Raw genomic sequence first — 16,549 nt, forward strand, 5'->3', positions numbered from 1 at the left:
ACTTGCACAGATGGTGTAGAGAGTCTATGAATGAAGTCCATCGAGATATCCTCCTATATGCGGTCATACACTCGGAGGGGTTGCAATAACACATTAGGCGAGGCTGCCACATACTTGACCCTCTGACACACATCACACTGTCGTACAAACAGTCACACATTCTTCTTCATACCTGTCGATGTGAACTCCCGGCTCAACTACCTGTACGTCTATTGGACACCCTCATGTCTTGTTCATGGGATGTGTGGTACTGAACTATCAATAACCCTGTCAGATATGATTCGAGAGGAATTGTTATCTGCCCGTGTTGCATCACCAAGTTTCCTAAATCTTGAATCCAAGAGCCACCCCTGTCTAGATCTGTGTGAGGGTATTGGAGAGCAAGTCATGCACTTCGTATTCTCGTTGAAGGTTGTCCAAGAACGGGAATGTCACCACCATCATGTTGAAGCATGAGAGTTCCTCCTCATGTACTTGAGTTGCCTCCTTTGGTCCTTCATATCCCAGTAAGTAGCGAAAAGCTGAACTCTTCCTTCACACATTTGCAGCTCAGCTCTTTCTAGACACCTGCCAGATAGCTGCCTTGCTTCCAATAGTAAAAAGTGCAGGAGAGAGATGTCAGCGAACATGTGCACTCAACTATTCAGGATGGCTAGAAAAGAAGGAGAAAACAGAAAGATGTTAGAGAAGGTGAGTGCTTTTCTTAAAAATAGTGGTTCAGTTATATGAAGTTAGTGATTTACTATCATTAGCTAAATATAGTGGGAAGTTAATTTGGAAATAAACAAAACATGTTGAGATTTATAGGTAACTAACTATTAAAAAGAAAAAAAGAAAAAAGATTAAGGAATGGAACCAGCAATTTGTTTAGATAATTTTCAGACAGCGTGAGGAGTGGCGGATGGCTAGAATTTTGGAAAGTGGGCTGTTGGTAGAGAGGAAGTTGCACCTCCAACTCCTTATTTATACCCATACAATGATACAATTTCCATGAACAGGTGAAGTGAGCAAAGAAAGAATCAGGTGGCTGCTGGCCTGTGTTTGTGTTGATAGAGAAGAGATGGAAATGAGCTTTAGAGTCTATTCTTCCTGGTGCTTAGTGCTAGCTTTTTGCACGTATGGCGTTGCTGCCCGTACTAATTCAGGAAATCTAGTCTTCAATGTGAAGAAGTTTGGAGCAAAGGCTGATGGCCAAACGGATGATAGCAAGGTATGTGTTTTATATAGCTACTTTAAATGCGTCATCGTGATTTTCAACAAAGCCCATAGATCGACAAGGAGAGGAATTGAACTCCTCGGCTTGATGGTATGTAAAAGGGGAAAAGGAAGAAAAAAAAACTCTTGTACATTTATGTTAGGATTTAGTTTTTTTTTTGATGAATAATGCTGGGGGTTTACACAACTGAACATTTCATTGATCAAAAAGTAATATACAATTAGCTCATTTAGAATTAGGCCTCCAAATCAGGAGGTTTGTCTTTCCAGTATATAAAATCCCTGACCTTATAAAGAACTGAAAATACTTCCCTCCGGAACAGATCAGGCCCCACCTAGTGACAAAGATAATAGAATTACATTTCACAATAACCAAAGCGGATGACAATCTTTTTCTACCTTATTCAAGATTGGCTTGTCAAGCATGACGAGCTCAGGAAATGACATTGTCCAAGCTGAATATATGAGCCTGTGTTGTCAGCCTGAATATATCGTTATAGAGCTAAAGGATGCAAAATTGGTAAGTAAATTCGGTCATTGGGTATGCCGGGTCAGGCATCTTCTAGGACTATCTAAGGCAAATAATAAAGAGATTCTCCATGAATCGTGAGAATCAATGTGGTCAGTATCGGTGCGTATCAGCTTGAATCGGCCAATACGTATAGTGTCGCAGAAAATCGATATGATACCGTCCAGAATCTGCTATTTTTTAATAAATGTTAAAAATAGGTTAAAATTAATTTGTTAATAATTATTTTAATGGTTTCAACATGTATCATGTTCTGATTGACACGTAATGTTTTTTTTTTAAATTATTTTTTGGCGTATTCAGTCCATTCACTTGATAATCCGATTCGACCAATTCACCTTGAATCGTTGGCCAAATGATACAGGTCCGATTCCGATACTGACAACATTGGTGAGAACCCATAGTAAGCTGGAACCATATAAAATTTATGGCTACCTAAAGAACCATTTCATGGCTGACACGACATGAGTTGGTTGATCATGGTTTGATTGATCAATGTTTATATCCAACAGAGTCGTCCAACATTACACTTTATGCCTTTCAAATGTGAAACCAATGTTGGTCACCGGAAAAGCTGCCATGTTCTCTTCATATCATATGCACCTAAAAGTTCACAAGCTAATTAAGACACACTGACTGACTGGCTTGGCACAAGAACATTTTATTCCTTTCAAATGTGCAGTACATTAATCTGCTTTACTAATATATGGTTAAGAAGACATAATTAACTACTAGTATTTAATTTTCTCTTATTATGAATTTCAGGCATTTTTAGATGCATGGAGGGCTGCTTGTGCATCAAATGGGCGGCCTCACATGGTGATACCACAAGGCACATTTCTCAGTGGCCCAATCGAGTTCAAGGGCCCTTGCCCTGGTGCACACCCTATTATAGTGGAGGTGAAGGGGAAGGTGATAGCTCCTACAGATCTCTCTCAATTCCCATCAGGTAGTTGGATATCCTTTCAGTACATTGATGGCCTGATCTTAACCGGAGGCGGAACTTTCGATGGTCAAGGGGCATCAGCCTGGCCAAGCAACAAGTGCCCCAAAACTGCCAAATGCAAGTTCCAACCAACGGTAAGATGGGATTATTATCTCGGAATCACTTACAAGTACTTATGATTTGATAGCTTAATTCAGTTATTGTGCCTTCTTTTGAATGTTCCAACAGTCTCTAAACTTCAGTTTTCTCACCAACTCAACTATACGGCGTATATCTTCAGTGGATAGCAAGTCCTTTCACATGCATATCTTTGCCTCGGAAAACATCAAGGCCCATCATCTAAAGATATCAGCGCCAAGTGACAGCCCAAATACTGACGGCATCCATATTGCGGATTCCACTGGGATCAGTATCTCTAGATCTTCCATTGGCACCGGTGATGATTGCATATCCATTGGAGCCGGTAGCAGCCAACTGACCATCTCCAATGTTTTATGTGGACCAGGCCATGGCATCAGGTAATTGTAAGATAGTAGTATACAGATAAAGTGACGAAATCACACACAAGGTAGGTAGTTGCTATTTGCAACCAACTTCAAGAACAAGGGCACTCCCAGCACTAGTACTAGAACGCTGTAGTTAATGAACTTGCTCAAGTTTTTGCTCAACTTTATTAGTTGCTTCTGATGATCCTTTCACGTCATGTTCCTTTATACAAATTTTGAGAATTATATAAACTTTGGCAGCGTCGGAAGCCTTGGGAGGTCTCCAAACGAGAAAGACGTGAGTGGTTTGACAGTAAGGAATTGTACCATCAGCGACACCACAAATGGCTTGAGAATCAAGACCTGGCCTGCAGGATCAAATGCACTCTATGCCAAAAATTTCACGTTCCAAGATATAGTCATGAAGAACGTCTACAATCCCATCATCATCGACCAAGAGTATTGCCCTTACAATTCATGCCCGGGACAGGTGGGTGACTTTTAGCTTGTTTCACAGGCCAATCTTTTCTTGTGCTTTACTCGAATAAATAAATAAATGAATTTCTAGATGATGCATGCCAACGCTGAAACAGGGCAAACGAGATCCGCATGGGTAACCACCGCAGTGGTTGAAAAAGATCACCACCCAAGATGATTGATGGTGTGGACTTTAATTTTCCGTTCCGTTCTGTTTCCTTGCTGTGAAACAGGGAGCCCCATCAAAGGTGAAGATCAGCAACGTAAATTTTAAGAACGTGAAAGGAACATCAGCATCACAAGTAGCTGTAAAGCTCGTGTGCAGCAAGGAATTCCCCTGTGAGCACGTTGAGCTTAGTGACATCAATTTGAAGTACAGTGGACAAGGAGGACAGGCCACCTCTACGTGCGCTAATGTTAATGGAGTCTCTACTGGCATGCAGGTGCCACCTTCCTGTGTTCAGTCTTGAACAAGCTTTTTTTACGTAGTTATGCACACCTTTAGCTTTAAGCGCCAGGGTTGAGCACGATTTCCCTTGCCAATAGTGATATAGCTAGGATAGGGGTACAATATTTTTATGTGTGGTAACTTGATTTGTATTAATAAAGAAATAATGACAATGGCATTCTTTTAAATTAACCTGAAAGACAAGGCTTCAGGTTGACATTGGCTTTTGTGATTTATTTACCCGGGTACCAGCCACATGAATGAATTGTCTTGTACTTATTAAGTCAATATTGGGTTTTTGTAATCTTGAAATATTTCTTTATTAGATTATCCAAGTGAGAAAATCTTATGGATTTTAATCCACAGAGAGAGAGAGAGGATGCCTTCATGGCTCCTTCAAGGGATGAAAGCTCTTTCTATTAAGGAAAACGAGTCAATGGATTAGGCATCCAGCTCACCCATAACCTAATCCAATGGTTGAGGGAAACTATCTAAAACCAGCGCTTAAATGAAGGAGAAGACAAGACTTCTTTGGAAAGGCACTCAAAGAAACGAAAGAACAAGGAATGATTTCTGTAGTTGTGATCTAGTCTGATTTAGTTGTATTTATCATTATCAGATTCATATATTCGTTCTCATATAAATGAATGTCTCTCTCCTTACATTAGACAAATGAGAGAAGAAGTCTGTTTTGATCTTAAAGTCTTTTCATTTATATAGTATCAATGGCCGCATTCCAAACCGAACTAAACACTAAGGGGCTACCTAAGCGCAAGCATGAGCATATATATATTAGACTGCTAGTGTCACGGGCTAATTTTCCAAGGCCAAATTTTTCGCATTTAAAGCGAAGGAAGGCCCGTGCGGCACTAGGCCTCACGGCCTAGTCAGCCTCACAGCACGTGTTTCCCACACGTAAACTTCTTACCCAGTGGAATGTCAACTTAGCAATTTCTAATAAGTCCTTTCGAACATGGTCCATTGCGTATCCGATCGCCACTTTCGTGCACAGCCGTCCCATACCGGCTAGCACTTTCAACCGCCAAGCCAACCATGCCTTACTACTCCCACAAGCAAGCATGTGTTGGCAATAGCTGAAACATGTCTTCACGGCATTACCGACTTGACCAACATCTAACACGGGTCATGGGGAGCATGGCACATCCCCAAAGCCTTTATCGATGTATGTCATGCCTTCAACCATCATTTCGAACCAACCTTCCTGAATTCCATCCATCCATGCCAACAACGCACAGATGGCTTAGCCTCGCGTGCCATGGAGCAGATCACGATCCCATGGGCACACCCATACCATAACCTCACCATAGAAGGGACAAGGTCTTTCGACCCTCAGTCCGCAGATCAGTTGATGATTTTCTGTCATAGCGAACAGCACCACCCAAACTCGTTCGTCGGCGTTGTGCACTCATTTGCACAACCCCATGCCACTTGGCATGGTTGGGACCGCATCGTCACACCAAAAGCCGCCTGCCTACACACCCAAGGCCTTTTCCTACGCCCCATGGGGGATTTGAACTACACACGGACACCCCCATGCACTCCCAGTGTTGCCCGTGCGATATAGGTGCCTATGCCAAACTGCTGCAACATGTGCCAAATAGCTCAAACAGGAGGTCCCCTATATAGGTGTTTTAGGAGTCAGCCTCTGCCAGCAAGAGGAACCCGAATAACACTTGGGAAACCATAAATTTCTCAACTTCAGAATTCTTCAAATCCGCCTTCACACACGCGTTCCCCATAGTCCATTTACACGATGAATCTTCGATCTTGGCCCCAAACAACTTCAAATGTTCGTTGGATTATCGCCTCAAAGATTGTGCACGCAACTGTGCCCACACTGCGCACATTGCTGCACATGCCAAGCCCTCACCAAGCTCACCGCAACTACATGCCCACCACATGATGTGCTTCGCACGCCACATGCACCACGCACGACAATGGTCTGTGCAACACACGACACCATTGTTATGCATGTGCACCAAACTCTGCACACATGGGCAAGGCCTGTTTGCCACGGGGTTGGCCTGACGCCTCATGCACGCCGCAACCAACCAATCCATCACTCTTGGGGCACTTCCACCGCACTTCACACACATCCATGCATCTGTTGCCGCATCTGCATTGCACCACACCTGTGCACATGCCACACTCCTTGCACAACCATGTGCCCTACTCCAGCACAGGACACAACTGTGGCATGGACGCACCTCTTATGAATGTGCATTGCACCCTGCCAGTGCACATGTCACACACTCGTTCTACTGTCCAGTGCCAAGCTCAGGCACATGACGCAATCAGTGACATGCACACACCTTTTCAGCACCTGCGTTGCACCAACCCGTGTACATGTCACACCCCTTTGCACAGCCCAGTGTCACGCTCAGGCACACGACACTATCAGTGGCATGCATACGTCTCTTCAACCCCATGCACCGCACCAAGTCCCATACCTATGGCACGTTGCAAGGCTCTCCGAGATTTTGGGTGCAACAGCTAGAACCAAGTTTGCAAATAAAACAATCAAGGACAAACACCTACGAGGGACATGGGACACGGATGCATGCCCAACCACCTACGTACGCAACTAAAGTATGCTCCCTAAACTAATTAAGCCTAAATTAAACGCTAACAAGACTCCGCACGACAAGGCCAAAAAAATCACAAAATGACTGTAACTGAATTTTAAAACATATATTCGGATGCCAAATGAACCTGAAATAAAATTCTAATGTACACAAATATAATTAAAAACTATTCCAAACATTCAACAAAAAATTCAATTTATTCTAGCACGTTCACGTGTTTCACCAAATACTTAGTGAGCTCCTTTAAGACAAAATTTTGACAACATTTTTCCTTAAAAGTGCTACCACAAAAATTCATGAAAAACAAATATATTCAATTACAAATATATTACTAACATTCACACAATATAAAATCAGATTTAAATCATCAACATATTAATTTCACTGGCATACTCAAAATCTGTCGACCATGAATCAATTCTCCACATTTGTGAAACTGAAATTAAATGCATAAATAAATATTTTCGGAGATTAAGAAATCATTTTGCAAACATAATGAAGAATGATGCATATTTAAACAACAAGAGAGGCTCAACAAGATGATGTCACAATTGAATCCAAGAGGGTTCAGTTTTGACATTAATTGGCCTGAAACAATACATCTTAATCTCTCTCAAATCCTAAATAAATCACGGTACCTGACAGAAAATATATTCACTCAAAATAATCATTCATATCAATCTTCAAAGGCCAAAATAAAAATATAGATGTTAACAAGATCGATCATCTTCAAAACAAACAAAAAAATCAGCATATTGACCCTTCTTTCACGAACAAGTCGATTTCATAATCAAATATCACATTCAACAAGAAAATAAAAAAAATGAGAAAAGGAAAATAAATTTGATAGCTCCGGCAACATTGCTGGCCAACGCAAGGTTCGTTTTTTAGCTCACGAACAGACCTCCACGGGTCGTCGTCCGGCTAAGGGATCTCCTTTATAGCTCATGCCCATGGACAGTCATAAGAGACACCGTGAGAGAGATTGAGAGCGAGGTATTCCAGCCCTTATACTCTTCTTTTCTTTTTCTTCAAAAACAACCAACCACCTTTCACATTTTTTTGCTAAGGTTTTTAGAAGGGGAAGGTCGTCCATTGGAGAGGAGAGGGGGAAAGATGTTGGGGAGCAGAAGAAGGATGTTGGAGAGGGAGTGGAGGCCATTGGCGGTGAACCTTAGTGGGCGGTTTGAAAGTAGAAGAAGAGGAATGGAGGAAGAGGGCAGCAGTGTGAAGGTAAAAGGGGAAAAGAGAAGGGAAGGACAGGAGTCAACCTCCCCTCTCATCCTTTTCTGACCTTGGTGGGTCTGGATCTTGGATCCAACCTGCCTGGACTTGTTGTGGGCCAGGACCTGTTTAAGTGTTTTGGCGGATCTTGAGTCCAAATTTTCACAAAAATGAGTCCAAAATAAGCTACCCCAATCCTGCATACACCCTCTGACCACTCAAATTAGATTCTAACGGCCATCATAACTATCCTGATTTAAAAAAAAATACAAAAAAAAAAAACTAATTTATTTCAAATTTTGAGTTTTGAACTCCTCACGCTTGGCATGAGCTGGATTCGAGTGACCGGACTCAAGCTCACCCACTAAGGACACTACTCTCCTCAGTATGTACCAATGGCAAAGCAGATGGACCGTCCGTCTCTCAAGGATTGTAGAATAATCGCCCTAAAAAATCAGAGGACAAAAGCATATTTATATCTTCTCAAGCTAACGCAGCCCAACCTATGAGAGCGAGCAACGTGTCAAGCCCATGTGTCTCCAATCTTAAGTAAACCAATAAAGGAGCAACCACCAGTATGAAAGATAGACAACTGAGAGCTCCTGACTAGATACGGAATAGCAGCAGCGTAATCGTATATAATTCCCCATTGATGGGAAATTGCTTCTAAATGGTGGTCGAGGGATAAGGATGAAGCAAACCAAGAAGCCAATGGTCTCATCCAATGTAATGGTCAAGGGCAACCAGAAAGTATAGGTCTGTGGATTCCAGCATTTGATTACTACCTCCACTAGAGATTTGTTTATTCTATACTCACTGAGACTACCTAGTGTGGACAAGTGGCTCACCACCAAGAAGTTGCTCTCATGGATCCTAAAGAGATCTATGTAGGCTTCATCGTTAAGGTTTTCCGCCAGAGTTGAGACTGAAGAAGAGAAGGATCTCCTTCAAGAGTTGAGACTGAAGAAGAGAAAGATCTCCTTCAAGGTGGTGCACCCAAGAGAAGTGGGCAGAAAAAACCTACGATCTGCCCTTGACGAACCAACCCCGGCCCCTTCAAAGGTTAGAAGGGTGCATGCAGTGAAAGGAAATTGAAAAGTGATTATGACTATAGAGAGAAAGGAAATTGAAAAGTGATTGTGACTTTAGAGAGAAAGAAAATTGAAAAGTGATTATGACTATAGAGAGAAAGGAAATTGAAAAGCCACTCATGGAGGGATGGCTGGAACGACTTGAAAGAGCCACGAGCATCACCTTTGTCGGTGGACTTGATCTGGTGTATATTTGTGATTAAGACATTAAATGATGCACCAATTGTGATATATATGCCACCGTTTGGCCAAGTGAGAGATGTTTGATTCTGCACAAAATCCAAGTGTTATCATAAGGTATCACAAAGAAAACTTCAATAGCCAGTAAAAAGGTGGGCACATTAAGATTTATTAATGTGGCTATAATTCTTTATTAGTCAGTATAAATGTGTTAGTAACTGCATTGTGTAACCTATTAACTTGATTATGGAGGGAGTTTTGAGATATAATGAAGCGTTAATGTCTAAGTTAATTGTGAATTAGTCCAATCCTCTTATGGTTGCTTATATAAAAGAGCCATGGCCATGAAAAGGGACTTAGAAGACAGACTTGAGCTCTAATGGATGATTATGAAAATCCATTGCTTGAAAAAGGGCTGGAATAGCTCCGTTAGATAGAATATGTATTTTCACAAGGTTGGAGGTTCATGCCTCCTTCCAGCTTACATGCCTTATTGACTCGGAGAGCCCAACTAAATTGTGTTTGGAAACTATTGGTTTCAACAAGATTTAACATATAAAATCTTCATTTTTTTTTGGACTTCTCTCTCTCTCTCTCTCTCTCTCTCTCTCTCTCTCTCTCTCTCTCTCTCAAATATGTTGGGACACTTTAATTTTCATATTGCAATCGAATTTCGTGCTTTGGCTGTACGAGCAAAATGCTTGCCATGAAGCTAGCGCTTTAGAGTATGAGCACAACCTTTAGGTTGGATCCCATCTCCATCTTGGCCGTCAATCTAGAGTGAACTATTCATTTGCTGTGTTCCAGTGCTTCATTTGCATCTCAACCTTTGTATTCATTTGCTCATGTTATAGAATTTTACAAATATTAAACATGTGATAACTGATAATATACAGCATTGTTAATTAGATTTAGACCTATATATTGAATGTGATTTATGTCTGAAAAGCGAAGAAGTGGAGGTATACACTAGTGGCAGCACTGAGCTGCAAAACGAAAATAATGCCTGCAACTGATGCATATAATAAGGTAGCACATAGAATAAGAATGACGAAATGAAATTTGGTTGTAGGAATTAATTTCATGATTGAGACCAAATTTTACTTCGAATTGCATGTGTGGCACCTATATCATAATCCCAAATCGAGACCTATGGGTTCACATAGTGTAAGAAAGAACATTTGGGTCAACTTCTCTTAGGCAAAAGGGGCTGAAATGCACAACTTTTTTGTAAAGTTTCTAAGTTACCCCTAACAAAAAAATACAAGGTTGCATTTTTGTCATTTAAAAATATCTAATTCTCGTTAAGTGATTAAACGTAATGTGACAGATCATGGTAGGTCCCTATTTGACAGTTGTACGAAAAGCTCAGGTACGCATCAAGAAATCGAAGCAGCAGGTTATATGTCCCCCCCCCCCGAACAGGGCAGTTAGCTACATCTCATGTTCGGGGGTCCCAAAGAGCACTACGTATGTAAGCATGTGTGTCTCGTATCCCCATGTTTGTCAGCATTAATTAGCGTTGGAGTTTGATGTGATTGCAAAGACTTAAGTACCCTCTCCTCCATTGGTGCCAAAAAAAATGACGATTCTTGAAAAGGAGTGGTTGTAAAGACTTAAGTGCTCCGAAGATGATTATTTAAGACCCAGTCTCTGCACTGCAGGATTATCTGAGAAAGAAATCTCCCCTGGAGGAGGCCATGAACATCAACCCTCTCACTCTCTCTCTCCCTTCTATTTATGCTTCTATCACATCCAACAGAAGATCTTACATTGCTCCATCAAGCACCAGCTGACCTGCACATTGACTGTTGTGGAGCCTGATTCAGAGTTTTTACCCTTACAGAATGAGGGTTTGGGGGCTCATCCCAGCGTGGGTAGCATCATTCAACTAAATGAGTTGTAGATCCTGATTCAGAGTTTTTACCCTTATAGGAGAGGGGTCTGGGGGCTTCTCCCAACGTGGGTAGCATCATTCAACTTGAAGAGTTGTGGAGTCTGATTCAAAGTTTTTACCCTTAAAGAAAATGGGGGGTCTGAGGGCTCCTCCCAGCGTGGGTAGCATCATTCAACTTGAAGAGTTGTGGAGTCTGATTCAGAGTTTTTACCCTTACAGAAGGGGGTCTGAGGGCTCTTCCCAGCGTGGGTAGCATCATTCAACTTGATGAGTTGTGGAGTCTGATTTAGAGTTTTTACCCTTATAGGAGGAGGGTTTGGGGGTTCCTCCCAACGTAGATAGCATCGTTCAACTTAATTCGTTGTAGAGCCTGATTCAGAGTTTTTGCCCTTACAGGAGAAGGGTTTGGGGGCTCCTCCCAGCGTGGGTAAGATCGTTTAACTTGATTCGTTGTGGAGTCTGATTTAGAGTTTTTACCCTTATAAGAGGGGGGTCTGGGGGCTCCCCCCCCCCGGCACGGGTCCCGGGTGTCGTGATCAAAAAATGCACAGGGTGTCGTGGTGAGAAAGACATATGTTTGTTCCAAGCAAGGTTGGAAGAAATCAATGGAAAATTCAACAGGGAGCATGCCAGAATCAAGATGTGGATGTCAAGCGAGAATGGTGTTGTGCAACTCAAATAACACAAAATAATAAGGGTCTGGTTTTAGTTAAAATGGGAAATGAAATGACAATAGAAATTGCTTAAAAATTACAAGAATAAACTAGACTCAATAACGAAGACACCATTTTTTACGGATTTGGAATATGACCTCCGGTTAGGGAGATATGGCCCTGACAAGTTGATCCTAATTCGGTAGCGATTTACAGTGATTTGCTTACTCAATAACACTATAAATCGCTATAGTGATTTGCGGAAGACACTACAAATCGCTATAGTGAGATTCAAAAACACTATAAATCGCTATAGCGATTTGCGGAAGACACTACAAATCGCTATAGTGAGAGTCAAAAACATTATAAATCGTTATAGCGATTTGCGGAAGACACTACAAATCATTATAGTGAGATCCAAAAACACTATAAATCGCTATAGCGATTTGCGGAAGACACTATAAATCGTTGTTGAAAAGCTGGATAACACTATAAATCGTTGTGGGGCTCGTTGAAGACCCGAAAATACTACAAATCATTGTAGAAAAGCCCGATAACACTACAAATCGTTGTTGGAAGGCCCCAAAAAATTTGGTCCGGAGGGTGCTGCCCCTCGAGCCCCCTGCCAGGGGCGGCCCCCCTGGACCCCTGCGCGCTGATCGCGTAGCGGGATCCGCGCTGGGGGGGATCCCCCGGACCCCCCTCCTGTAAGGGCAAAAACTCTAAATCAGGCTCCACAACGAATCAAGTTGAACAATGTTGCCCACGTTGGGAGGAGCCCCCAAACCCTTCTCATGTAAGGGCAAAAACTCTGAATCAGACTCCACAACTCTTCAAGTTGAACGATGCTACAGTCAATGTGCAGGTCAGTCGGTGTTTGATGGAGCAATGTAGGATCGTCCGTTGGATGTGCACAGAAGTAGAGAGAGAAGGGAGAGAGAGTGAGAGGGTTGATGTTCATGGCCTTCTCCAAGGAGAACTCTTTGCCTCCCTTGATTTCTTCTCTAGAGAGAGAGAGGGGGGTTTTACAGTGTTTTACAGAGAAAGAAGAAGAAGACTTTGAAGAGTCAACATCATCCTCGACTTTCTGGATGGAGGACATGTTTGTCCTTTTTTTGAACAGAGAAAGAAGAAGAAGACTTTGAAGAGTCAACATCATCCTCGACTTTCTGGATGGAGGACATGTTTGTCCTTTTTTTGAACTGTTTGTTTTTTCTTTTTTGAATGAATGGCATTTTTGTCATTTTCTCAAACTATCACTTTATGAGAAGAATAGCAAGAAAGGGTACTTAAGTCTTTGCAACAACACCAGAGTCCGATGCAAAGTTATGTCAAACATACAGGAGAATAAGAGCCCCATGTGCTTGTATAGGTGGTGCTCATTCAAAGCCTTGAACACAGACATGGGATTCAGTGAATCATCGGAGGGAACATACACCACCCTCTCTCAAGAAATTAAAATCAGAAGTACTTGACAAGAAATTTCAGGTAAATGGTTTGTCACTAAGATGACATAAAGGGTAAACACAGTATATGCCCAAATACTAGCTAAGACACACTGCTGATAGGGTTGGCCTTTAGGATGACCAGCATAAAGACAAATGAGTTCAATAAGGAAAAAAGAAACGTCTTGAATTAATTTTAGGACAAGATCTTGCATTAATTTTAGGACGAATAAACATAGGGATGGGATATCACACATCAAAGTAAGGGAAGTAGAAGACAAAAATTAGAAGATAAAATCATAGTTGCGGAAGCTTTTTCTGCATTGGAAATCTCACTTCTTATTTCCAAAGAAGGAAAAGCTGTGGTAATACTTGAAACCTGATTTTTTTAGTTGGAAACTCACTTTTTATGTTTTTTATATTAAAAAATTATATTTTTTATAACAATCTTGTATGTTGATTTTTATATTATTTTATATTTATATTCACATCATTTTTTATTTGCTTTCACGTTGCTGTGTAGGTATTTTCTTTAAATATTTCATGCACTTGCGTAATCGCTTCATAACTGTATTCCACTTTCAGTTTTATACCATTTTTTAATACTTTTCAACTTTCATGAAATGTCTCCTGGTATTTATTTTGTTTCCTGATAACTATGAATAATATATATATATATATATATATATATTAATAAGTGCTAAATGAAATATGTTAAATGGGTTTTCTATTCGTCCGATGTTTTTTCGCAGCTTCGACCCCATAAATTTGTTGGGCATGATCAAATTATGAGAAATCCACACCTGAATCATGTGTTTTTAATGAAAAAATAATATTTGAAACCTTTAAAATTTATAAAGATTTTGAACAATTGATTTTTTGAACCTTATAAAAACCTACCCATGTATCGGAATCAAACACTTAAAGAGTTGATCCCTATAAAATCAAGAAAATAGATCACATCTTTACTGTCAGAATTTAAAAATAAAATAAAAAAACTTAAAAGCATATTTAACATATTTCATTTAGCACCTACCCATTATATATATATATATATATATATATATATATATATATATATATAATGTGTCAAACTCATAAGTAGTGCACACCCAGTCCTTATATATATATATGGGATAAAAGAAATATGCTATTTTTTTACAGTTCTGAACCCATAAATGTGTTGGGCATAATCGATTTACTAAGAATCCACACTTGGATCATGTGTTTTCCATGAAAAAATGATATTTAAAACCTAAAATATTTAAAAAATTTGAACCGTTGGTTTTTTTAACCTTATAAAAACCCAACCATGTGTCAGAATCAAATGCTTCAAAATAAAATCCCTGTAAAATCAAGCACATACATCACATCTGTACGATTAAAATTGAAAAATAGAACAAAAAAATCCTGAAAACCTCTTTAAACATGTTTTATTTAGAACGGATGTATATATATTTGAGAGTGACACAAGATCTAAAGATAAACAAAAGCAAGTGGAGTGTGGGGAGGTATAATTTATAAAGCAGATTTAATGCACGCCGGACTAATCATGATGATGACGATGGTGACCAAAATGATAAAAATGGTAGGTCTATGAATATATGATGAATTTATAAACCCATATTATGCGTGACATCTTGATGCATAGCATTTTTTCTCTCTAATTTTTAGTAGATCCATTCATGGAAATAAATCTTAATTGGTATATGGTAGACTTTTGCAAATCCAGCCTTGAATTGCATCACATCTCAATATCTCTATTTATATAAATCACTTAGCTAACGTGGCATTTTTACCCAACAAGCATTGGACCATTTCGAGAGGGAGAAATATCAAAATCTCTTTAAATATCGGTGAAGATATACTCACTAAAACGCACCACTTGGACAAGGAAAAGCATTTTTTTCCTCCTCTTGGAATAGAAAAAAAAAACACTAGCGGACTGATTAAAAAAAAAAGACTAAAAAAAACATCAGCATAAGGGAGTAATAAAGAAATGGATAGAAGCAGTGACGGTGAGAAAGAAAATGAGGTGAGACAGTAAAACAAGAGAAGTATATGCAAAACGTTCTTAAAAAATAAAAATAAAAAAATTAATAACGCAGACAACGACCATAACGCCAATTTTTGAATTAGCAGTATTGAATCGAACACTTGACAGGTTTTGCATGGCGGTATTCAACATTCAGCTAACAAAGACGCGCATAATTGGAAATAAATGAGATATCAACAAATCCCACACCATTCATGAGGAAAGTTCTTAAACGTCGTGTTAGGAGAAGAAGGATATCAGAGAGAGAGAGAGAGAGAGATCCAATCGAACCTATTCGGATACATCACGTCAGAAAAAGATACATAGAAATCCACCAAACCAACCGAAATTTACCAAAAATCTTGCGGGGGAGGGCGGGGATCGTAAACCTCATTCTCCTGTTTTATCATACTTTGCGTTTTTCACAGATTGATTGAGCTTGTCCTTGGGACCCACTGCTTCCTTTGCTTTTTCCCACGTCTTTTTCACGCTCTCAGCCGCAGACTCTGCCTTATCCTCAGCAAGCCTCGTGAACTCCTCAGCCGTCGATCTTGCCCTGATTCCAATCTCACCAGCCGTCTCACCAGCCTCTCCTTTCGCACTTTGCCCATACATCTGCAATTCCATGTACATACACATGATGAATCAGGAGAGAGAGAGAGAGAGAGAGAGAGACCATGATCATTGAGTCATCATGATTTGATTCAAGAAGGGAAAAAAAGAGAGAAGAGAGAGAAGGAAGAAACGCACAACAAACGGCAAAAGGAAGGACGTACCCTGAAAAGGGGTGGTGCAGTAAGACGAAGAGGACGCAGGAAGGAGGTCTTCATGGCCATGTTTGTGATGACGATCAGTTTGAGAGGAGGGTCACAAATGAAAGGCCTTTTTCCCTTACAAGAGTAGCACAGATGGTGTTTCAAGTAGCCAGGAATTTGAAGAGGTGAAAAGAGGAAGGGAGATCAGACAGGGACACGGATAAGGACGAAACGACTTTTAAATCTAGAGAGATCAGACAGAAGCGGATGAGGATGAGTTCCAGAATGTAACGTGGCCCACGTTAATCCCACCAAATAAAAAAGTAGTTGTAAGTTGTCGAGTCTCAGGTGGCAACGCTGTATGGCCATGCAACCAAAAGGAAGTTGGTCCTTTTGCACATGCTCTTTGGTTTTTTTTTATGTGTTTTTTTTTTATTATTATTTGGTGCGGGCCATTTAAAATATATTATTATGACTTCTTTTTTTTTTAATCTAACGTATTACATGTTATTTTCGACAAAGGTGAAAACATCAGGTGCAATATGATTGTACAAATATTTGGG

General features: G+C 40.4%; 1 protein-coding gene and 1 long non-coding RNA gene across 2 annotated transcripts; one reads left to right on the forward strand and one right to left on the reverse strand.

Moving 5' to 3' along the window:
• The first annotated feature begins 1,060 nt into the window (after positions 1–1,060).
• Positions 1,061–4,122, forward strand: LOC149812974 (exopolygalacturonase-like). The gene is made up of 5 exons (XM_089991030.1): positions 1,061–1,210; positions 2,510–2,824; positions 2,919–3,208; positions 3,437–3,669; positions 3,890–4,122. The coding sequence occupies exons 1-5, from the start codon at positions 1,061–1,063 to the stop codon at positions 4,120–4,122; spliced, it is 1,221 nt and encodes a 406-aa protein (XP_089847156.1).
• An 11,301-nt stretch (positions 4,123–15,423) lies between these two features.
• LOC149812975 (uncharacterized) lies at positions 15,424–16,186 on the reverse strand. The gene is made up of 2 exons (XR_016428322.1): positions 16,008–16,186; positions 15,424–15,846 (listed from the first exon to the last, which is right to left on the reverse strand). It is a non-coding gene; the product is annotated as an uncharacterized LOC149812975 (long non-coding RNA).
• Positions 16,187–16,549: the final 363 nt, after the last annotated feature.

This window comes from Nuphar pumila, chromosome 16 (genome assembly GCF_984573655.1).
Source record: "Nuphar pumila chromosome 16, dmNupPumi1.hap1.1, whole genome shotgun sequence".
Taxonomy (NCBI): Eukaryota; Viridiplantae; Streptophyta; class Magnoliopsida; order Nymphaeales; family Nymphaeaceae; genus Nuphar; species Nuphar pumila.

What these genes read in the sequence shown, in the direction of transcription:
- LOC149812974 (XM_089991030.1), top strand. Translation starts at nt 1,061, where the DNA reads ATGGAAATGAGCTTTAGAGTCTATTCTTCCTGGTGCTTAGTGCTAGCT. An exon ending in GGACCAGGCCATGGCATCAG is followed by an intron (nt 3,209 to 3,436) that starts GTAATTGTAAGA and finishes AAACTTTGGCAG; the next exon opens with CGTCGGAAGCCTTGGGAGGT. An exon ending in TTCATGCCCGGGACAGGTGG is followed by an intron (nt 3,670 to 3,889) that starts GTGACTTTTAGC and finishes TGAAACAGGGAG; the next exon opens with CCCCATCAAAGGTGAAGATC.